Source organism: Talpa occidentalis, unplaced genomic scaffold, assembly GCF_014898055.3.
Source record: "Talpa occidentalis isolate TD23 unplaced genomic scaffold, MPIMG_talOcc4v2.1 talOcc4.13, whole genome shotgun sequence".
Taxonomy (NCBI): Eukaryota; Metazoa; Chordata; class Mammalia; order Eulipotyphla; family Talpidae; genus Talpa; species Talpa occidentalis.
Genome location: NW_023601322.1, coordinates 41,656,222 through 41,674,727, shown reverse-complemented (window position 1 = coordinate 41,674,727; position 18,506 = coordinate 41,656,222). Strand labels below are relative to the sequence as shown.

The window sequence follows — 18,506 nt, the reverse complement described above, 5'->3', positions numbered from 1 at the left end:
ATAGTATCTGAAATAAATTAAAACTTTGTTTTATGGTTCATTATTTTTTTCATTGAGAGAAATTAAAAAGGGGTAGAATTGGCCTCCTTGCAGTTATCCGTAGGATGCAGAAAAATCCTTGATTTTCTTTGAATCTTGATCCATTTCTCTGCTGAGCTTTGAGAACTAGGCACATGACATAGGATCACCAAGGAGGGCAGATGTGCTCTCAAGTAGTAAGGTATATGAATGTGCATGGTGAGTCTACTTGCTTTTCAAAATGTTTCACACTGATGGTTTCAAGTTCACTGTTCTTCATGGTAGCAGAGGCCTTTGGGCCTACCCATTTTCAGAACTATCATCTGCGAAGACCAGATTGTATAAAATGTACACTGAGCAGGAGCAAGTCATTCTCCTCTCAGAGCTAGATGGACTTTAACCAGATCAGTTTTAATGGATCATTAAAATCTAGAGCCAAATCATGATAGTTGAAGAGTGAGGGTCCAGGAAAGGAGGAGACATGTTCTCCAAGTTTGGTGGTGATGTGATCTCTCTTGTGGATATGTGCACCATCAACCCTGTTGTGGTTGTGGAATTAAAGTCTGCCCCCACTGAAAGATTTGCCATTGCCAGGAAGGTAAAAGGTGTGTGTGAAGACATGGAGGCACTGTTCTTCCTCTTTACAGGGCTACCATGTGATCAAGCTGTCTTCCGTCCTTCTCCAGATCTGTCTAGATGTGTCTGTATATTAGGTACACAGTTGCCTTCAAGAGCCAGCCATGGCAATAATAACTTGTAATGTTAGAGAGAGAGAGAGAGAGAGAGAGAGAGAGAGAGAGAGAGAGAGAGAGAGAGAGAGAGAGAGAGAGAGAGAGAGAGAAGAGAAGAGAAGAGAAGAGAAGAGAAGAGAAGAGAAGAGAAGAGAGAGAGAGAGAGAGAGAGAAGAGAAGAGAAGAGAGAGAGAGAGAGAGAGAGAAGAAGAGAGAGAGAGAGAGAGAAGAGAAGAGAAGAGAAGAGACAGTCCTACAAAGTAGGAGAAGGAATACATAAATTTAGGGAAACAGATGTGAAAGAAATGACAGTGTTGCATGACAGTTTTTTAAAAGCAGGTACAAGTTACACAGAATCAGGGTTAGTTCATAGTCCAGGAGGGTTGGGGAGGGATTGAATCTTGAAGATAAAAAGGAATCTTCCAGGTAGAGGGAGATTCGTCAATGATTCCCTGTTCCCTCTCCCCATTAGGTCAATGATTTACTGTTGACATTTCACCCAAGATAGCAACCACTGATTACAGTAAGTTTTGAGCTGCTTTAGCTTCTCCTGTGATGTTAATTGTCTCTGGTATACATTGAGCCTTTGGGAAGCTGTTTTTTTCCATACTTCAACCCTACAGTGCGGCCCTTAAAAGTTGCGTAAAATTCGACAAACTTACAAAATATATTCCATGGAACAGGCCATTGGAACTACTCTGTTAACAACCAAGACTTTGAACCTTGTTGACTCAGGCACACAGTGGAGGGACCCCAGACACATTGCATAGTCAGTAAGACTTCTCTGTGGTTGCTGAGTTCAATGTTTTAGGCCTTTTCTGCATTCTCCCCTCCTCCACTCCCATCCCCACTCAGCTGTCCTGGTGTGCATTTTGGTAGGGTTAATCCATTTCCATCCCTTTGTGGTTTTAATAAATGGCACTTTGTGGTGATGTGGTTGACTTCCGCCTTTTTTTCAGACCACAGCATGACAGAACTCATTTTTAACTTTAGCCTTGCTACATATTTCAGGTGACTCACTACAGTCTCACTTAATGTGTTATAGGGCTTTTGCATTAAAGATGAAAAAATCCCATTAGCTCTTTACTGTTTTCCTGCATCCTTTATCAGGTTACTTACCTAATCGCTTTTTATGATGGGGAAAAAAAAAAACAGAAACAAAAATAGAGAGATGACAAAAGAATTTTTAAAGAGAAAGCAGCCTTAATGGTTGACACCAGCACTTGGGCCCAGTCACCCACAGTCATCCGTGGGCTTTGCTGACTTGTCCTCCATGTTGGAGTGTCCCAGAGTTGAATTCTGGACACACATAGTCACAGGAGAGAATCTTTGGATTTAGTCAGCAGAAAGTTGCCTTCAAGAGCCAATTTTATTCCATGTAAGTTTCCCCTCCATCACATCAAACATGCAAGCCTGAGATTGATCATTCTCATATTGGAGTCAGAACAACACAACCCATATTTCTATTAAAAGCACCAAATTTCAGTTAACTTCTTGCAGTAAACTTGTTTTGAGCAAGGGAAATCCATGTACTATAGATGAATATATTAATATTACCTATACTTCACTTAGAGCTGTAAAAAATGAGATCATCCTTAACTTTTGTTGAATGCATTTGCCATGTGGTACAAACCAGAACTGTGCTCCAGTCAGTGGTTTCTAGCAACCTTCACATCAGAAGATTTGAGTAGACCATGATGAACCTTTCTTACACTGCAGCTGTCTTTAATCCAAGAGCACCCACCATCCAGGAGTAAGAAAGATTCTGTCTTCTCCCAGTCCTAGGGAATGAATACCTGAACTGGAATGAATCAGTGTTCATTAACAAAAGCTCTGGACAACACAGAATGGTTGGCTCAACCCTAAATCTTCCCTATGAGTGCAAATGTGTAGACATCTGAGATGTTCCACAGAGGCCAGGCATGTCCTCATAGCTTGTTTTAATACTTTTGATGAGATCAAGTGTGGTTCAGGATGGTATGCCCTTGGATTTGTTTCACTGCTTTCAAATGTATTTGCCTAGATCTGATTGTGGTAAAACTGCATCTCTATGACTATCCTATGAAATGACCTGAGAAATTTAATATTGAGACAATGGCAACACTAAACAAACAGGGTCATCAAAATTCTGTATAATAATTTAATTGCTTTTGGCCTAAGATGATAGCTTGATTAGTTTGACCAGAAACATAAGAGTTGAATAGAATGAAGATCTCCTAGAAGACCTAGAAGGTCTTTCCCATATAATTTGCTAATTTAATTATTCTTTATAATTAAACTCTAGACTATATTCATAATTAAACAATAAACTATTGGAAGAACACAATATTCTTTTTAAGTAAAACACCCAAAGTAAATTATTGATGGTAATGCTAGCCTAAATTTAGCTTAATCTTGAAATTACATATGAAAAGTATAATATCATAAGTAAATCAATGATAAATTAAATGTTTATAAAAATGTTTTCATGTACTTTAACATTTTACTTATCAGTATTTGCTAATTGCAAATTCATTTCATTTCATCTTTGGTAGTGTGTTATGTTGTGAAGTCAAGATATGATGTACACTTGACAATAATGAAAATGAATTTCTTTTTCATTTTTTTTAGGTTTTTTTTTTTTTTTTTAAGATTTATTTATTTATTTATTTATTTATGCAAGCATTGGGTACAGTCAGAAGAGTGGGAGGGTGAGAGAATTCACCAGAGCCAGAGCGGGGAGCAGAGCAGGCAGAAGGACCGAAGCCCACTGCTGAGGGGAGCAGCGGGCGGCAGGAGAGGTCTGCGCGCCTTGTGGGACTCTCCTCCAGTGGCCGGGGAGCAGGCAGGGATCGAACCGGCGCCGCAGAGGCTGCGGGCAGCTTCGCAACCCAGTGTTCAACCGCTGCGCCACCGGGGAGGCCCTCTTTTTCATTTTTTAATCCTGTAAGTCAGACTCTTCTTCCTTAGGAATGACAAACTAGCAAGTTTTGGTTTTGAATCTGACGGTCCAAACACTGTTCAAAGTAAAAAGGAAATTAATTTGGAAACATGATTTAAATTTTCACATCAACGTTCTTTTCACCTTGGAGCTAATCAAAATTTATTACATCTACTCAAAAATTAAGCTCAGTATATGGATTAACAACAGTTGTACTTGTGTGATATTAGTTATAACAACCACAAGAGACATAATTGGGCAATTTTAAAAATATAACACAGTTTATTTTTTTTTTTTTCATGAAATGCCTACATTTGTTTGTGGTGTTTTCTTGTCTTAATTTGTTGACTTCATCCCAAAACATAAGACCAAATCCTTGTTTAATAGTTGTCTGTGCTGTGAATGCTCTTGCCCACCACGTGCTCAACAAGGACCTCAGCGACATTGTCGCCAACTTCAGAGGCTTCTACAGGCAGCTCACAAGTGATGGGCAACTCAGATGGGTAAGGGACTATATTGTAAAATGCTTCTATAAATAATGTTTTTAAGGTCTGAGATGTCCTTGGATTGCAACAAATGTGAAAATAGAGACAGGTTTACAATGTTAAGGTAAAGCAATTTATTGAGCTAGACCTGGATTTGAATCATCTAGACAGTCATGGATTTGAGGCCATCAGTTTCTTTCTTTAAGACTTCAACCTGGATGTATTTTTTTTTTCTTTTTAAAAAATTAATTAGTTTTTATTCCTACAATGTTTGCTTTCTTTTCTCAGGTGTAGTCCCCATAGAATTTCCACCACCAGTTCACCCTTGCAACATCACCATAGTCTCTTGTGCTCTTCCCAAAATCAAATCAAATCAACCTGGATGTCTTTGAATCCTGAGAGCTGGCTCTGGGCTTATGGGTCTCATCTCCACCCTCTGAATTGGAGAAAGTGGCCTAGACTTTCTAGATATAAAGTGTAAATAGGTAACCTTTTGTGGGGAGAGATAAAGTGAGTAGTATTGGAGTCCTGGGAGGAGATTAATGACAGAAACATAAGAGAAGAATAAAGGTTAAGAAAATAGGGCCTTACCTGGTGGCGCAGATGGTTGAGCACAGCACTGTGCAGCTGTCTGCAGCCTCTACAGCACAGGTTCGATCCTGGCCAGACATTGAGAATCCTAGCAGACCTCTCCTGTCTCACCCGCTGCTCCCCTCAGCAGTGTATTTCAGTCAGTCTGCCTGTTCTGCTCCCTGCTGTCTCTGGTGAATCCTCTCACCCTCCCATATATCTGGCCTGTACCCCGGTTCTTGAATGCATGAATAAATAAATCTTTAAAAAAAAAAAAAGAAAGAAAGAAAATGGAGACTAGAGTACCTTTTATGTATGTAAGTCTGCTTTTGAATTCTATGTTCAAGGTGTGAAGAAGTGAGGTTCTAGAGAAAGGTTTCTAACACAGTAAGAGCAGTTCAATAACCTGGACTTGCCCTTGCTTCCTTATACCAGCTCTGTCTCAGTCTCCTGTCCATGCAAGAGAAAGGCACAAGGGAATGCCCTGTCCACATTGCCTCAGATTTTATTTCATTACAATAGAATATAAACTAATATAGAGGAATGAAACATTAGAAAATCATATCTCAACCATCATAGCTATAGTTGATTGAGGCAAGAATCATCGATGATTACTGAAATTTTTGGACAATATTAATTTCCTTAGTTTGAAATGGAAAATGGTGAGTTCACAGTGGAGAAGCATAATGGACACCAATTTACCCAAATGCTAAAAGATAATAATTATAATTTTAAAGAAATTAATAACTGTAAATTTTTAATGACATCATTGCTTATGTAGTATTTGTGCCAAAAAGATATAACTTGAATCTATTCATGAAGCAACTTCAGGGCAGCCTAAATTGAGAGACACTACAATAACCTCACCTGTACTTTCTTGAAATGCTTTCTTAGCATTTTAAGAAAGCATTTTAAGAAAAAGTAGAAAAACTGAGGTAAAAAAGAGACTAAAGAGACATAAAAACTAAATATAACGTGAATAAAATAAAGTACATTATTTGAACAATTGGTGAGATGTGATTATGAACTATCTTTTAGATAATATTAATGTTACATCCCTGACTATTAAGTATTATGCTATGGTTATATAAGAGAATGTCCTTGTGTTTAGGAACTACATTCTATACCATTTAGGGCTAAAGTGACAAGATACCTGCAACTTTCTTTCAATGGTTCAGTAAAATGAATTTTATTTATATCATAAATTATATTTGTATCTGTATATATGTAGATATACATACCCATATACATTTATAGGGGCAGAATATATAGGAGTTTTGGGATACTATTCCTGCAACTCTTCTGTAGATTAGGAACAATCAAAAAAAATAAAACAGCTCAAGTTTCCATTGTTACCTTTTAATTCTTGAAATGTGTTCCTGGCTAAAAGGCCTAGACATCTTTTTCTTTTCTTTTCATTTTTTTTATAGAGGCATATTTTTATTTGTTTGTTTGTTTGTTTGTTTGTTTTGTTTATACATGCACTGGGTACAGTCAGAAGCACGGGAGGGCTAGAGAATTCACCAGAGCCAGAGCGGGGAGCAGAGCAGGCAGAAGGACCGAAGTACGCTGCTGAGGGGAGCAGCGGGCGGCAGGAGAGGTCTGCGCGCCATACATCTTTTTCTTTTCTGAGTTCTGTTGGTTTTGCTTCCTAACCAGATCGGTCCCGAGAAAGGTGTTGTGCATCTGGCCACAGCGGCTGTTCTCAATGCAGTGTGGGACCTGTGGGCCAAGCAGGAGGGAAAGGTAACTCATCTGAGGGCACCGGGGCTTATGGATCAGCATGACGTGTGGCTGAGGACTGAACACTTCCTCTTAGGAAAGCAGTCTTTGAATGATCAAAGACAAATACAAAGCAGGCTTCCCAAGAGAATTACAGAGAATTGTTTGATTTTTGTGTCCCCTAACAGATGTTGGTAATAGTTAGGAAATTGTAGTGTCAATAGCATTAAAAAAAAAAAGACTGGGAAAAAAGGTGGGGAGCAAAGGGAGATTAGGGACAGGTGTGCGGGCAGGCAGGTGTCTGATGGGGGTGTTAGTCGCGCCTGCATTTACCTTCAGGAATGTGTACTTTACACATATGTTTTACTTTTTTTTTTCTTCAAGCCTCTGTGGAAGCTGCTTGTTGACATGGTAAGTGAATTCTTTAATATTATAGTTGTTTATCTAAATGAACTTGATTTCATGGATTACTTACTTTTTGATAATCAGTAAATATGTTCAAGATTATCCATGGATCACTATTGGGATGACAAAGCCTAAAACCAATACAGTGTAACACTGACACTGGAAGTAACAGCTGTGCTCATGCAGGCTCTTGTAGAGGTCTCGCCTCCGCCACTGTGGAGCTTGCACGCCTGATCCAAATCCTCTGAGCCTTTGCTTCCTGACAGTGAAAAGGGGGCAATTGTCACTTCAGGAAACCCATAGAACTAGTTAAAAGACCAGTGAGAAAAGAGTTTCACAAACTCTGGAGAGCAGGGTGTTAGTATCATCTGGTCATTTTAACCCCAAAAGCAAAAGCAAGTGACAGATTGGACTGTTGTGGTCTCCTCTATAGGATTTCAGAAAGGAAGGAACAAACTGAATTTTTACTTCGTTATTTCATTTCTCCCTGGCCTGTTTATAGCAGAAATGAGCTGGCTGCTAAAGGGGAAAAAAACTCTAGGCAAGTAAGGGGCAAGTGTCAGGCCCAGGTGACCTTGCTCTGATCCAGGCTTCTCCACTTTCAGGCTAAATGACCTTGGGCGTGTCACTTAACCTCTCTGAGCAGGGTGGTTGGAAAAATCTGGTGATCAATGAAGAAAAGCGTTGTTGTTGTTATTGTTGTTGTTGTTGTTGTTAGGCATCAAAATTAAGGAAAAACAGACATCCTGTCCTTAAAGGCTATTGGCGGGGTAGAAACAGTCCCTTCTCTGAAAGAAAGTAAAGACCAGAGGCTGTTACACCATCTGTCTGACATGGTTGTAGGTGGCATCTGAAAGGGAAGAACATGGACCTCTTAAACCATCTTCCGGTTCCAGGTTAGCTTTTTAGAGGGGTGCAGGGAGCAGCCCCCAAAATGGAATGATTTGAGCACCCCTGGGAAGGTGCCTGAAATCCCACCCATGGACTTTTCACTTCCCTGTTTTAATGCCAGTACTCTTAAAAGTAGAACTCTTCTTTGGAAGCACTTTTACATGTTCAATGATGGTAGTGGAGTGGTTTTGGTCTCATTAAAATCTGGGAGGGAATCGAGCTGCCAGTTGCTTCCCAACTGACTGTGAGGTTGGGGTGGGAAGAGTTCTGGTCTGGAGACCCATCCAGGAACATGGATCTCCCAGTGTGGTGAAAGCACTGAGTGTGGACAGGAAGAGATGGGGAGAATACAAGCCGTGATGGCCCCTGTAGGGGGTGCTGTATCTGCTCAAGTCTAGTCCACTTTGTTTCTGTTGGCAAAGTGAATTATCCCTGCTTGACAAGAGAGGAAATAGCCAAAATTGTGCTGCCAGTGGTGGGGGAAACAGGGTTGGCCTGGGTGGCTCTGAGACTGGCCTTCTTTCCTTTCCAGCTGAACTGCTCTTGCGCCCTGAAGTGTGGCGCGGTGCTGTGCAGAGCAACACCCAGCTCCTCTATCCATTTAACTTGTGCTGAGTGCTTGCCTTCTGTCAGGTCCCTGTGTGTTGGTTGGAGTGGGGAACCTAGTTTTTGAGGGAGGGGAGGGGAAAGGAAGGACCACGAAGGCCTGAGACATCATTGAGAGATGGTCATGACCCTCTAAAAGATCAACTTTACCCAAATCACAAGAGTTCATTCCCAGAGAGATAAACCCCATGTATCAGTGTAAGCAGATCCTTAGAAACATAATCCATTTGTGAATTGACTTTCTCCTTCCCCTCCCGTGGTCAGGATCCCAAGACGCTGTTATCCTGCATAGATTTCAGGTACATCACTGACGTCCTGACCGAGGAGGAAGCCTATGGTGAGTCATACTGGAGTGGAAGCTTTCTGGTACATGCAGACATGTAAACAAAGTAGTGGCACCCTTTGCTGTCTAAAAGAGTGATGATGTTTTTTTATTTTTTCCAGAAATACTGAAGAAAGGTCAAGTTGGTAAAAAAGAGAGAGGTGGGTTGTGAAGAAATTTCCTTCATGTTTGCTGTTTTGAGTGTCCCTGTTTTTGGGGGGTTCACACCATCCTCCCAGATGCCCCAGCCCTTTAACGGGCAGCTAAGTCTAGCTGAAGAAGCTGTCCAAAGTCAATTCACAAATCATGACTTCTGACTTCAGAGTTAACTTCAGCTTTTGCTAAAAGGAGGTTTGGTTTTGGGTTAGCCGCGCGATGCTAAAGGAAGGCCTTTGGCCAGTGGGACAGCTCCAGAGGGTATCCTGAACCCCCAGGCTTGGCATCCTTGGAATTGCATGATGGATTGTGGCCAGGAGGCTGGACTTGGGGTGGGTGCCTGTGAAAGGTGGAGTCAGAAGAATAGGTGGATCCTCTCTGGGCAGTGGCTTGGCTGCAAGTAATTCTAATTCTGAAGGTTCCTGGAAAGTGCAGCGTGCCAGTGACTATTGTGTTTTCGCAGAGGAGCACATGGTGACACATGGCTACCCTGCCTACACCACATCGTGTGCCTGGCTGGGGTACTCGGATGACACGCTGAAGCAGGTGGGCATTTGAACCTGACTTTGTAGACTGGCTGTCTAGTTCTGGATTACTGGAAGAGATTTAATAGTTTCTGCCAGCCTTTCTAAATCATTGTGGATCCAAGGCCCCCATCAAAAGCACTGATACACAGAGGACAGGGGACTCTGATCCAGTCCCACCTTGGCGCTGGGAGGCGACAGCCTGGGATTTGATTCCCAGGCAGAGGCGGCAGCATGATGTTGTGCAAGTCAGCAGACCATGCTAAGCCTCAGTTTCCTCACTGTGAAATGGTCACATGACCCCTACTTTGGGTAGTTTTGAGGATTCAGATAAATGGTGTAACTTGTGTAATGCTGGAGACTCAGTGGTTAGCACATGTCACAGGGCCCATGTGTGGTTATTACTCCTTCTCATCAGACCATACTCACAGTTGCGAGAAAGACAGAGACTCTCTTCTGTTCCTCTTACATCCATTAGGTCTGTGGAAGCCACAGACTATCCTAGATTTACAAAGAGGAATATGAATGTCCATTCCCCCTCTAGGAATGTTGTGACAGTTAAAGAAATGCTTCCCATAGAGATAAGGAAAGAAAGTCACTCTCAGAGTACAGAGTTACGCTCTGTTGGCTAAGCAGTTTCTGCTCTTAATTTCAGCAACACATTGTTCTTCTGCTTTGTGCAATAACCTTAGTGCTTATGAAACCAGATCAGATTCCACTGAGATGCTGTGTAGACCAAGGAGAGTTCTTTGGCACATGGTGATGCTGTGTTTCCTTCCCTTCAGCTCTGCGCCGAGGCACTGAAGGACGGCTGGACCAGGTAACTTCTTTATATGGTAGTGAACTTGACAGGAGGCTTAGAGGAGTGGGGATGAAAGGCAGCAAGGAAGCCAGGAGTCATCCAGAAGCGTGTGGTCTGTAGGGACACAGAAGGGAAGTTTCAGTCTAGGCCAGGCTTTCTCTAAAGACAAGATATGAGCTCTAATCCCAATCCTAAAACATCAAAGGAGATCGTGGAGACCATCGATTTCAAGCACCAAACTCCAATACAAACCCACTCAAGAACACTGCCCCAGCAGAAGGCAGCTCTCCTGCCTGCCTGTGACAATGCAGGTGCCTTTCTCGTTCTCCTTTTCCTAATAGACGTGTCCTTTTCCAATTAAAATAAAAAAGAAGCCCACGCTTTTCTATCAGTAACAGGTGTTATTCAGCTTCCACGTGAATACTTCCAGAGACGGAGGGCTTAACTTTGTAAGGCACTTTTGTATTGCTCAAGGACTCTAAGTGTTAGGAAGAGTTTCTGTGGAACTTTGCGTCCTTATAACCCTGGTGCCAGTTCTCCCGGGGGTCCCAGTGCTCCATGGTGCCAGTGCTCCGGGGGGTTTCCAAGAACCAGGCTCCTCCTCTTCCCCTGAGTGACAGCCATGCTCTTCCCCCAGCATCTCCTCTTCCCTGTTTCTCATGTGTGGTCATGGGCCCCTGGGCACCCTGGGGTCTTCCTCCGGATAAACTCTGGTTGTCTGTGACCCCAATGCCTGATGCATGCAGGGTACAGAGTGGCCATCATCTCTTGTTCTGGTCACTGTGAGTCGATCCGAGGTGGCATGTTCTGCCTGATACCCATCACCAGCCAGGTTTTCTATGTTACTGCTACTCAGTCTGGCCACCCAACCTTCTGCCACTCAAAGTATGAAGTGTGGAGTGGGAACACCAGCATCCCCTGGGTGCTGTCAGAAATGCAGAAGCTCAGGCCTCTCCCCAGACTTACTGCTTTTGAATCAGCATTTTAACAAGATCCCTGATTTGTGTGTATGTCCACTAAACTCTGAGAGGTACTGAATTCTCGTTAATACCTCGGCTAAATAGAGAGTTGGTGTAGGGTCAGGAACAGGACACGGGGAAGATTTTCTAGGATCCCATGTAGACCGGGTAAAGGAGGAGTCAGAGGCCTCAGTGGTTTTGCAGGCTTTTATTGGGATTTACCAGGTACACGGCAGGCAGGGGTGCTGGGGGCCGGGAGGCTGGCAGTCCTCCCAGCCCCCAGCAAATCCACACTCTCTCTGGGGTCTCTGGCGTTCTCTGCTTCTGCTTCTTTGCTTCTCTCTCGGCTTCTCTTCGGCTTCTGCTCGCGTCCCCATGATGCCGCCCTTAAAAAGCACAGTCTTAGCCCAGGTGAATCCCATCTACCTACGCCCACACCCTATTCCAGGTGCCCGCCATCAGGCATGCATTCAGGACCGCAAGGATCCATCATCTATCCTGATGGCGGAAGGGCAGAAAAGCCTGACATTTTCTTTACCCTACAGTTGGGGATTGAGAACTTGAAAGAGGTAGAATGAAGCAATAGAAAGAAACCTGGGGATGTGATGATTTGGAATCAAATCTTGGCTTTTCCTTTCAGCCCTGCAAGTATTTGCTGTGTGTTCATGGGCAAATCGATCAGCCTCTCTAAACCTATTAACTCCTGGTTCTCCTCAAAATTGCTGTATTTGTAAAGGACCAACATAGCTGAGATTCATAGCAAGTGCTGGAGTAAGTTCTGGATCTTCCCTCCCTCCATGTACCTATGAAAGACTGGAGAGATCATATCTGGTGAGACAGAGAAGGTTGCAAAGAGATCCAGCCCCTCCCCAGCCTCCCAGCAAAATGAACCCAATATGCAGAAGCTGTGGGCCCCTGAAGTCTGCACTTGAAATAGAAGTGTTTTCTTCACTGTGCTTAGTGCTGGGAGAGAAAGGCAGGGGATACTTAAACAGAGAGTGGGCCTTCTATGGCTTCTCGTTGGCACAGAGAGTGGACATTGTGGAAAGCAGAGGGAGGACCTCACACAACCCAGACTCCATCTGGAGAGGAAGCCTTGGCATTGAGAGTGCCGGATAGAGAGAGAACTAGAAGGAGGATGCTGTTCCCACCAAGTGCTGTCCCCACTGTGCGGCAGTGCTACTTGGGATTGCCACACTCTCCAGGGAACAAAAACCACAGCTGAGGTACCAGCCCACCTCTCAAGAATAGTTGATGTAGGGAAAGCAAAATAGTCAGGCTTTTATGCCGTTGGCCTCTGTGGCTATCACCTGCGGCCTTGAATGCAGGAGGCAGTAAGGAGCATGGGCTCAGGGTACATGTGCCTGATGGTGGACACCTGGAGTATGGTGTGGGCTTGCGTAGGTGGGCACACCTGAGCCTGGAGGCTGACCTGTAAGGGCAGCATCACAGAGGATGGTGGGTGGCAAGAGCAACAGAGCAATGGAGAAAGGCTATGAGAGCACTTCAGAGCAAGACCAGAGAGAATAGATTCAGCGGGGCTGGGAGGCCTGCTAGCCTCCCAGTCCCCCAGCCCCCCTACCTGCCCTGCACCTGGTTGCCTCACTACAAATGGTATAGAAAGATCACTAAAAGCCTGAAAACCCATTGAAGCCTCGATGGCTCTCTGGGTACACTCAAAGGACTCTCCTTTACTGGCCTCCTGAATTGATAGAGAACCTTCCTTGCTGCTTGCTGGCACTACAGCTGGGCATCAAAACAGACCAGGAGAGCTCCCTGCCAGTGGCCAGCGGTGATGTAGAGGAGACCCTGCTGCTCCTTAGTTATGTCCCTGGGTGACTTGACTCTCCTGCACCAGGGGTCCCTGTGGCCAACCTCTCACTGAGTTTGGCTTAAGCTAAAGCCTCTTGTAAAGGGCCAGGCAGATGGAGATATTTTATCAATTCTACACTTTATATTCGGGATGTAATTAGACAGCTCGTTAGGCTCCCTTGCCCAGTCCTGCTCTCTTCTTTAAGTCTATAGCTTTTCATCCTTAATTTCTTTTCATGGCACAGCAAAACTGAATTAATGTTACTAAAAATTTAAACAGCTCTCCAGTTTTTAAACTTCCTGTCAGAAGGTAATTTAGAGTTATTTCCCTGATACTGAGTAAAGAGATGACCATTTGCAGGGTTTGTTTTGAGCAATTTGTCTGAAGATTGATTGGGAAAGAGCCAGAGGTTACTAGAAAATGTGATCTGTGAATTATTGACAGGAATGATAACTTCCACAGAAAATTCAGGTGGCTGTGCCAAGTCTGGAGACAGATTTAACCTACCAAACTGCATGTATTTTACAGGTTTAAGGTAAAAGTTGGTGCTGATCTCCAGGACGACATCCGTAGGTGCCGACTCATTAGAAACATGATTGGACCTGAGAAGATTTTGGTAAATAATCCTCTCCCATTGACAAATAAGCAGTGTTGCTAGAAGCCTTTTTCCAGGGCCCTAATACAACTTGTTTCAAGGAATTGGGCATTTTAACATTTAATGTCATAGGATGTGCAGCTTTGTGGTCTTGTAGTAGGCAAATTCTTAAAACCAACAAAACTGAGGGGCTTGGTCATTTTTAATTTTGTTCTGCAGAACTAGTTAAATAAGATCAGTTACAGTTTAACTATAGTTAAATAAGATCAGGGTTAGGGATTGCTCCCATTTTGCTAGCATGCATGTGCCTGAGTAAACAGGGCTCCCAATGGTGCCCTGCTGTGTCGATTATTTACTGTCCCTTCTTTTTTAAAAAAAAAAGATTTATTTATTTATACAAGAACTGGGGTACTGTTCAGAGGCATGGGAGGGAGAGAGAATTCACCAGAGACAGAGCGGGGAGCAGAACAGGCAGGCTGACTGAAGCACACTGCTGAGGGGAGCAGTGGGTGAGGCAGGAGAGGTCTGCTGTACCCATGTGGGTTTCTCCCTGGCTGGCCGGGGATCGAACCCGTGCTGTAGAGGCTGCGGACAGCGTCACAGCGTGGCAGCGTGGTGCTCAACCCGCTGTGCCACCAGGGTGGCCCTATTCTCCCTTCTTAACAAATCCAGCCACTGAGTTCATTGGAAGGTTCTCAGGGAGCCATTGTTGAAGAAATGCTGCAACTCTGACTGAAGTAAATGAATGGTAGGTCTTCTCTGACTGTGTGTTTTTATAAAACATCTCAGGTAAATATTTTCATAAAAGGAAGTCACAGTGACATGTTTTTATGAACTTTTAGAGGCAGATTTTTGTAATGTAAAATTTGAGTCCTCGACCTAGGACATTTATATATGAATCCATGCTGCTTTGTCTTATGAGGTCATCCTCATCCAAGTAATTTGATAAAAATTGATCCTGTACTGTCCTCTAGTTCTTAGAGTCTCCTATGAGGAAACTTACCACTTAGCACATTCTCTTAGAGATATGTTTCCAGGTTTGTCTTTTGGAAGTTCTGTGCTGTTGGGATGCAGGGACCCTTTCTTGGTCTCTGCATACCCAGCATTTGGCTTCTGGGCAGGATCCTTGCTTCAGAAAACCAGGCATTTAGAGTGAAAGACCTGGACTTCAACTCACTATTTACTTGGCTTTCTTAAGGCAAGTTACTAATTTCTCTGCATGTCAGTTTTTCCACTTGTAAAATGGTTAGTATGAACAGCTTCATAGAGTTCTTATAAATACTGTGACAAAATACATAAAATGCCTAGTAGAATAGATGCTTAATTATTGATGATTGTGCCAGACACATAGTGGGCAGTAGTCAATAAATGACAATTGATAGCACGTTTCAGAATGTGATAAAATGGCTCCTAAAATGAACATTGTAAGACATTGTACTTGGGTAGCATCTAAATGCAGATTGGGTCAGAGCTCCAGAGTCAGGGAGCACTTCTCCTGTGACCAACTCAGGGCGCTTCTGGACAGCATGGTGGCTTCATGAGCAATTCACATCTCCTCCAAAAGATTGTGTCTGCGGTTACTCTTTTGATCCCTTTGTTATGGTTCCAGATGGGCCTCCCTGGAGGAAATGTCAGGCTCCCCTGGGGAGTCCTGCTCTGCTGTTGGTGGCACTGAGTGACAGCATTTCCTCCCTGGAACCACTGCCCTGCAGCAAGTTCTCCACTGGGCAGACTTCACCATGAAGGGCCTCTCTCTTTGCAGATGATGGATGCCAACCAGCGCTGGGATGTGCCTGAGGCAGTGGAGTGGATGTCGAAGCTGGTCAAGTTCAAGCCACTGTGGATTGAGGAGCCGACCTCCCCAGATGACATTCTGGGACATGCTGCTATTTCCAAGGTATAAAAATGACTGCTGCCCCTGCCCCAGACATATGTAGTTTTTGTCTGATTTTCCAGCATGATCTTGACAGATCCTAAAATTTCTTTGCTTCTCCCCTGAATAATTTCTTTTTTAAAGATTTATTTATTTATACAAGAACTGGGGTACAGGCCAGATGTGTGGGGGGTGAGAGGATTCACCAGAGACAGAGTGGGGAACAGAACAGGCAGACTGACAAAATACACTGCTGAGGGGAGCAGCGGGCAAGACAGGAGAGGTCTGCTGCGCCATGTGGGTTGCTTCAAGGCTGGCGGGGATCTAACTGGTACTACGGAGCTTCACAGCACTGCGCTCAACCGCCTGCGCCAAACCAAGGAGGCCCTCCCCTGAATAATTCTAACTAGTGACAAGTACTGGTATGCACACCTAACTTTCTTTAACTCACTTCAGCTTATCCACAGCCTTTATTTCTTCTAATTAGAGAAAGTAAATTGCTAAAAGTTGAAAGACTACCAGTAATAGACATGGTTCCCATACCCATATTAAAATATTTTACTCACTCAGAATGAAATAAAAAGTAGATTCCTCTGGGTGACTCAAAAGGTTTGCTTGGTGAATGTCAAGGTTAGGCCTCCCTGGGAGGCTACATGTTCCCCTAGAGCCCTTGTACCTTCCTCCACAGATCTGCCCACCCTGGGGGCAGACTTCTCTTCTTTTCAGGTTTAAGACGCTGCTAAGTCAGAACATCTGTCTGTCTCTCAGGAAGAGTATCCCATTAGCTGTGGTTACGGTACTATTAAGATAAAATCAGAATGCCAGTGGGTTAATTTCGGGCTATAACTGGGAACACTAGATTTTTATTTCTTCCGACCAGAGCAAGTTCTATGAGTAATCATATTAAACCAAAGTCTGCTGGAGAGAGAGGAAACAGGCCAGGAACTGGTTGTGGGCTTTGAATATGAGACAGTGTCTGATGGCAATGGCCCATCAGGCCCCCCTCCTGTGCAAATAGACCTGCCTCTGACACAGGAGGTGTTAAGTCTCAGCCTCATCTCTGGTGGCAGCGCTTCCTTGCACAGGCTTGGCCAGCACTTGCTTCTGACCCACCTTTATGTTTTCACCTGGTAACCATCCCCTCCCAAACATTCATTTGCTTTATAGTCAAGTCCTATGGTCAGGACTAGGAAGTCAAGGACCAGATTTTCCTCCCTGAGGTGATTTTGCATTGCTCTGCTCTCCCCCTTTATGCAGTAATTGGTCTTAAAATTTCCTCTGAGGAAATCTTAGTTCCAAGTTTTAGCACATCTTGCCTGAATTCATGGGTCCTGTTGGGCTGTAGGGTTGGTGGGTCAGGGCCATTCTCTGTGTCTTGCAGGAAAGCAACATGTATCTACTTATGCTGGATACTCTACAAAAGCCTGTGTTTAAACTGCACCTCACTCTCCCCACTTTGTAGCCTAGTGGAGAGAAAAACCTAAGATATGTGCAGCATAGACAGATAGGGTGCTGAACAGGGGCCCAGAGAGCTGAGGTAGTAGAAAGAAGGTCATTGAGGAAGAGATGGGTGTGGACTGGGAGGCAGCTGGCCTCAGGGAGATAAGACCCATGGTAAGGAGAGCTGACTTGCAGTGGGGGAGACAGAAGCAGGGGCCCTGGAGGGTACCGCTGAAACCTTGTGAGGAGCCCTTCCAGAATCAGAATCTGAGAGGCTGTGGTTAAACAGCACTTTGGCCGGGGGGGGTTCTTATAGGATAGCCACCATTCTGCCTCAACAGGGACCCGAACCCCTGCTATCTGGAGTCCTCCAAAGCTCTCCTGGGCTTTTACCTTCCCAGATTTTGTTTCCATGGAGACAGCCACCCTCTTAGAGGTGTCTGAGGAAGGGCACAGATGAACCCAGGCAGTGGGATGCTGCCTTGGGGCCCCAGCAAGCAGGCTGGGGCCATGGAGATATGCAGCAGAATGTGGGTGCATGTTGGGGGGTTGTGGGCAGAGAAAGCCACAAGAGAGCCTCTTTGAGTTCTGAATGAGAGAAGGGGAGTAAAGCTGATCTGACTGGCAGCAAGATGTAGGATGGACTGAGGTAGGGGTCTGGGGTGGTGAGAGTGGGCATAAAGAACTGGAGGTAGGTAGGAGGTTTTCCCAGTAATCTGTAGGAGCAGAGGGAGATGACAGGAGAGGGAAACAATCGAGCAGATCTGAAAAATGGGATGACTTACAGGAAGCACCTGGAGCCAGTGAGTCTGAGAGGAACCACTGCACCATGGCCATGTCTCCCCCTGTTCACTGCCCCAGCCCAGAGAGATGGAGAGTCATTCTCATCTGGTGGGTGGCACAGATGGGAGTCGGGCCAGAATGCAGAAGAGCCCCTGCAGTCATAGCCAGGAAGGGAGGTAATGGCAGCATAAGAACAAGCACAGGCTTTTCCCTTCATAGACACACACTTCCCCTCCTGTTTGCATGCCTGCCCTGGGCCGCCTTTTGCTACTCCTTTTTCACAAAGGATCCAGCAGCCCCACTTCTGGGTATTTGTCAAAGGAAACAAAATCACTATCTCAAAAAGATATCTGGAGCCCCACATTCACCTTCACATGATTCACAGTAGCCACAACTATCCATCCATCGACAGAAGAGATGAGGAAAATATGGGGGCGGGTGTGTGTGTGTGTGTGTGTGTGTGTGTGTGTGTGTGTATAAAGATATATCATTAAATACAAAAAAAAGTAAATCCTGCCATCTGTAACAACATGGATGACTTACGGGCATTTTTACATGTAATAACTCAGAAACAAAAAATACTATTTAGTACTTGCTGTATGTGGAATCTTAAAAAAAAGCCCTGAATTCTGGAAAAGAGAACAAACAGATTGGTGCTTGCCAGAGGCAGGGAGCAGAGGAAATGGGTAAAGGTGGTCAAAAGGTACAAACTTTCAGTTATAAGATAAAGTCCTCTATGTAATGTAATGTATGACCTGCTGACTAGAGTTATACTGAACTGCATATCTGACAGCAATAGAGGTCTTAGAAGTTCTCATCAAAAGGAAAAAAAATTGTAACTGTGTGGTGATGGTTGTTGACTGAACTTACTGTAACCATTTGGCAGTGTAT

At 44.2% G+C, this 18,506-nt stretch overlaps 1 protein-coding gene across 3 annotated transcripts in view; it reads left to right on the top strand.

Annotated features, from left to right (window-relative positions):
- ENOSF1 (enolase superfamily member 1) overlaps positions 1–18,506 on the top strand; it is a 33,830-nt gene that overhangs the window by 8,858 nt on the left and 6,466 nt on the right. For 2 of the 3 annotated variants that reach the window (XR_005124648.1, XM_037508760.1), the window contains exons 3-11: positions 4,057–4,172; positions 6,384–6,470; positions 6,831–6,857; positions 8,613–8,685; positions 8,793–8,831; positions 9,290–9,372; positions 10,136–10,170; positions 13,453–13,540; positions 15,282–15,416. Coding sequence is in view for 2 of the 3 variants with exons in the window: in XM_037508760.1 (XP_037364657.1) it covers positions 4,057–4,172; positions 6,384–6,470; positions 6,831–6,857; positions 8,613–8,685; positions 8,793–8,831; positions 9,290–9,372; positions 10,136–10,170; positions 13,453–13,540; positions 15,282–15,416 (683 nt within the window). In the remaining variant the exon portion in view is untranslated. The remainder of the gene's footprint in view (positions 1–4,056; positions 4,173–6,383; positions 6,471–6,830; positions 6,858–8,612; positions 8,686–8,792; positions 8,832–9,289; positions 9,373–10,135; positions 10,171–13,452; positions 13,541–15,281; positions 15,417–18,506) is intronic. The other variant, XM_037508761.1, reaches the window with a different exon arrangement.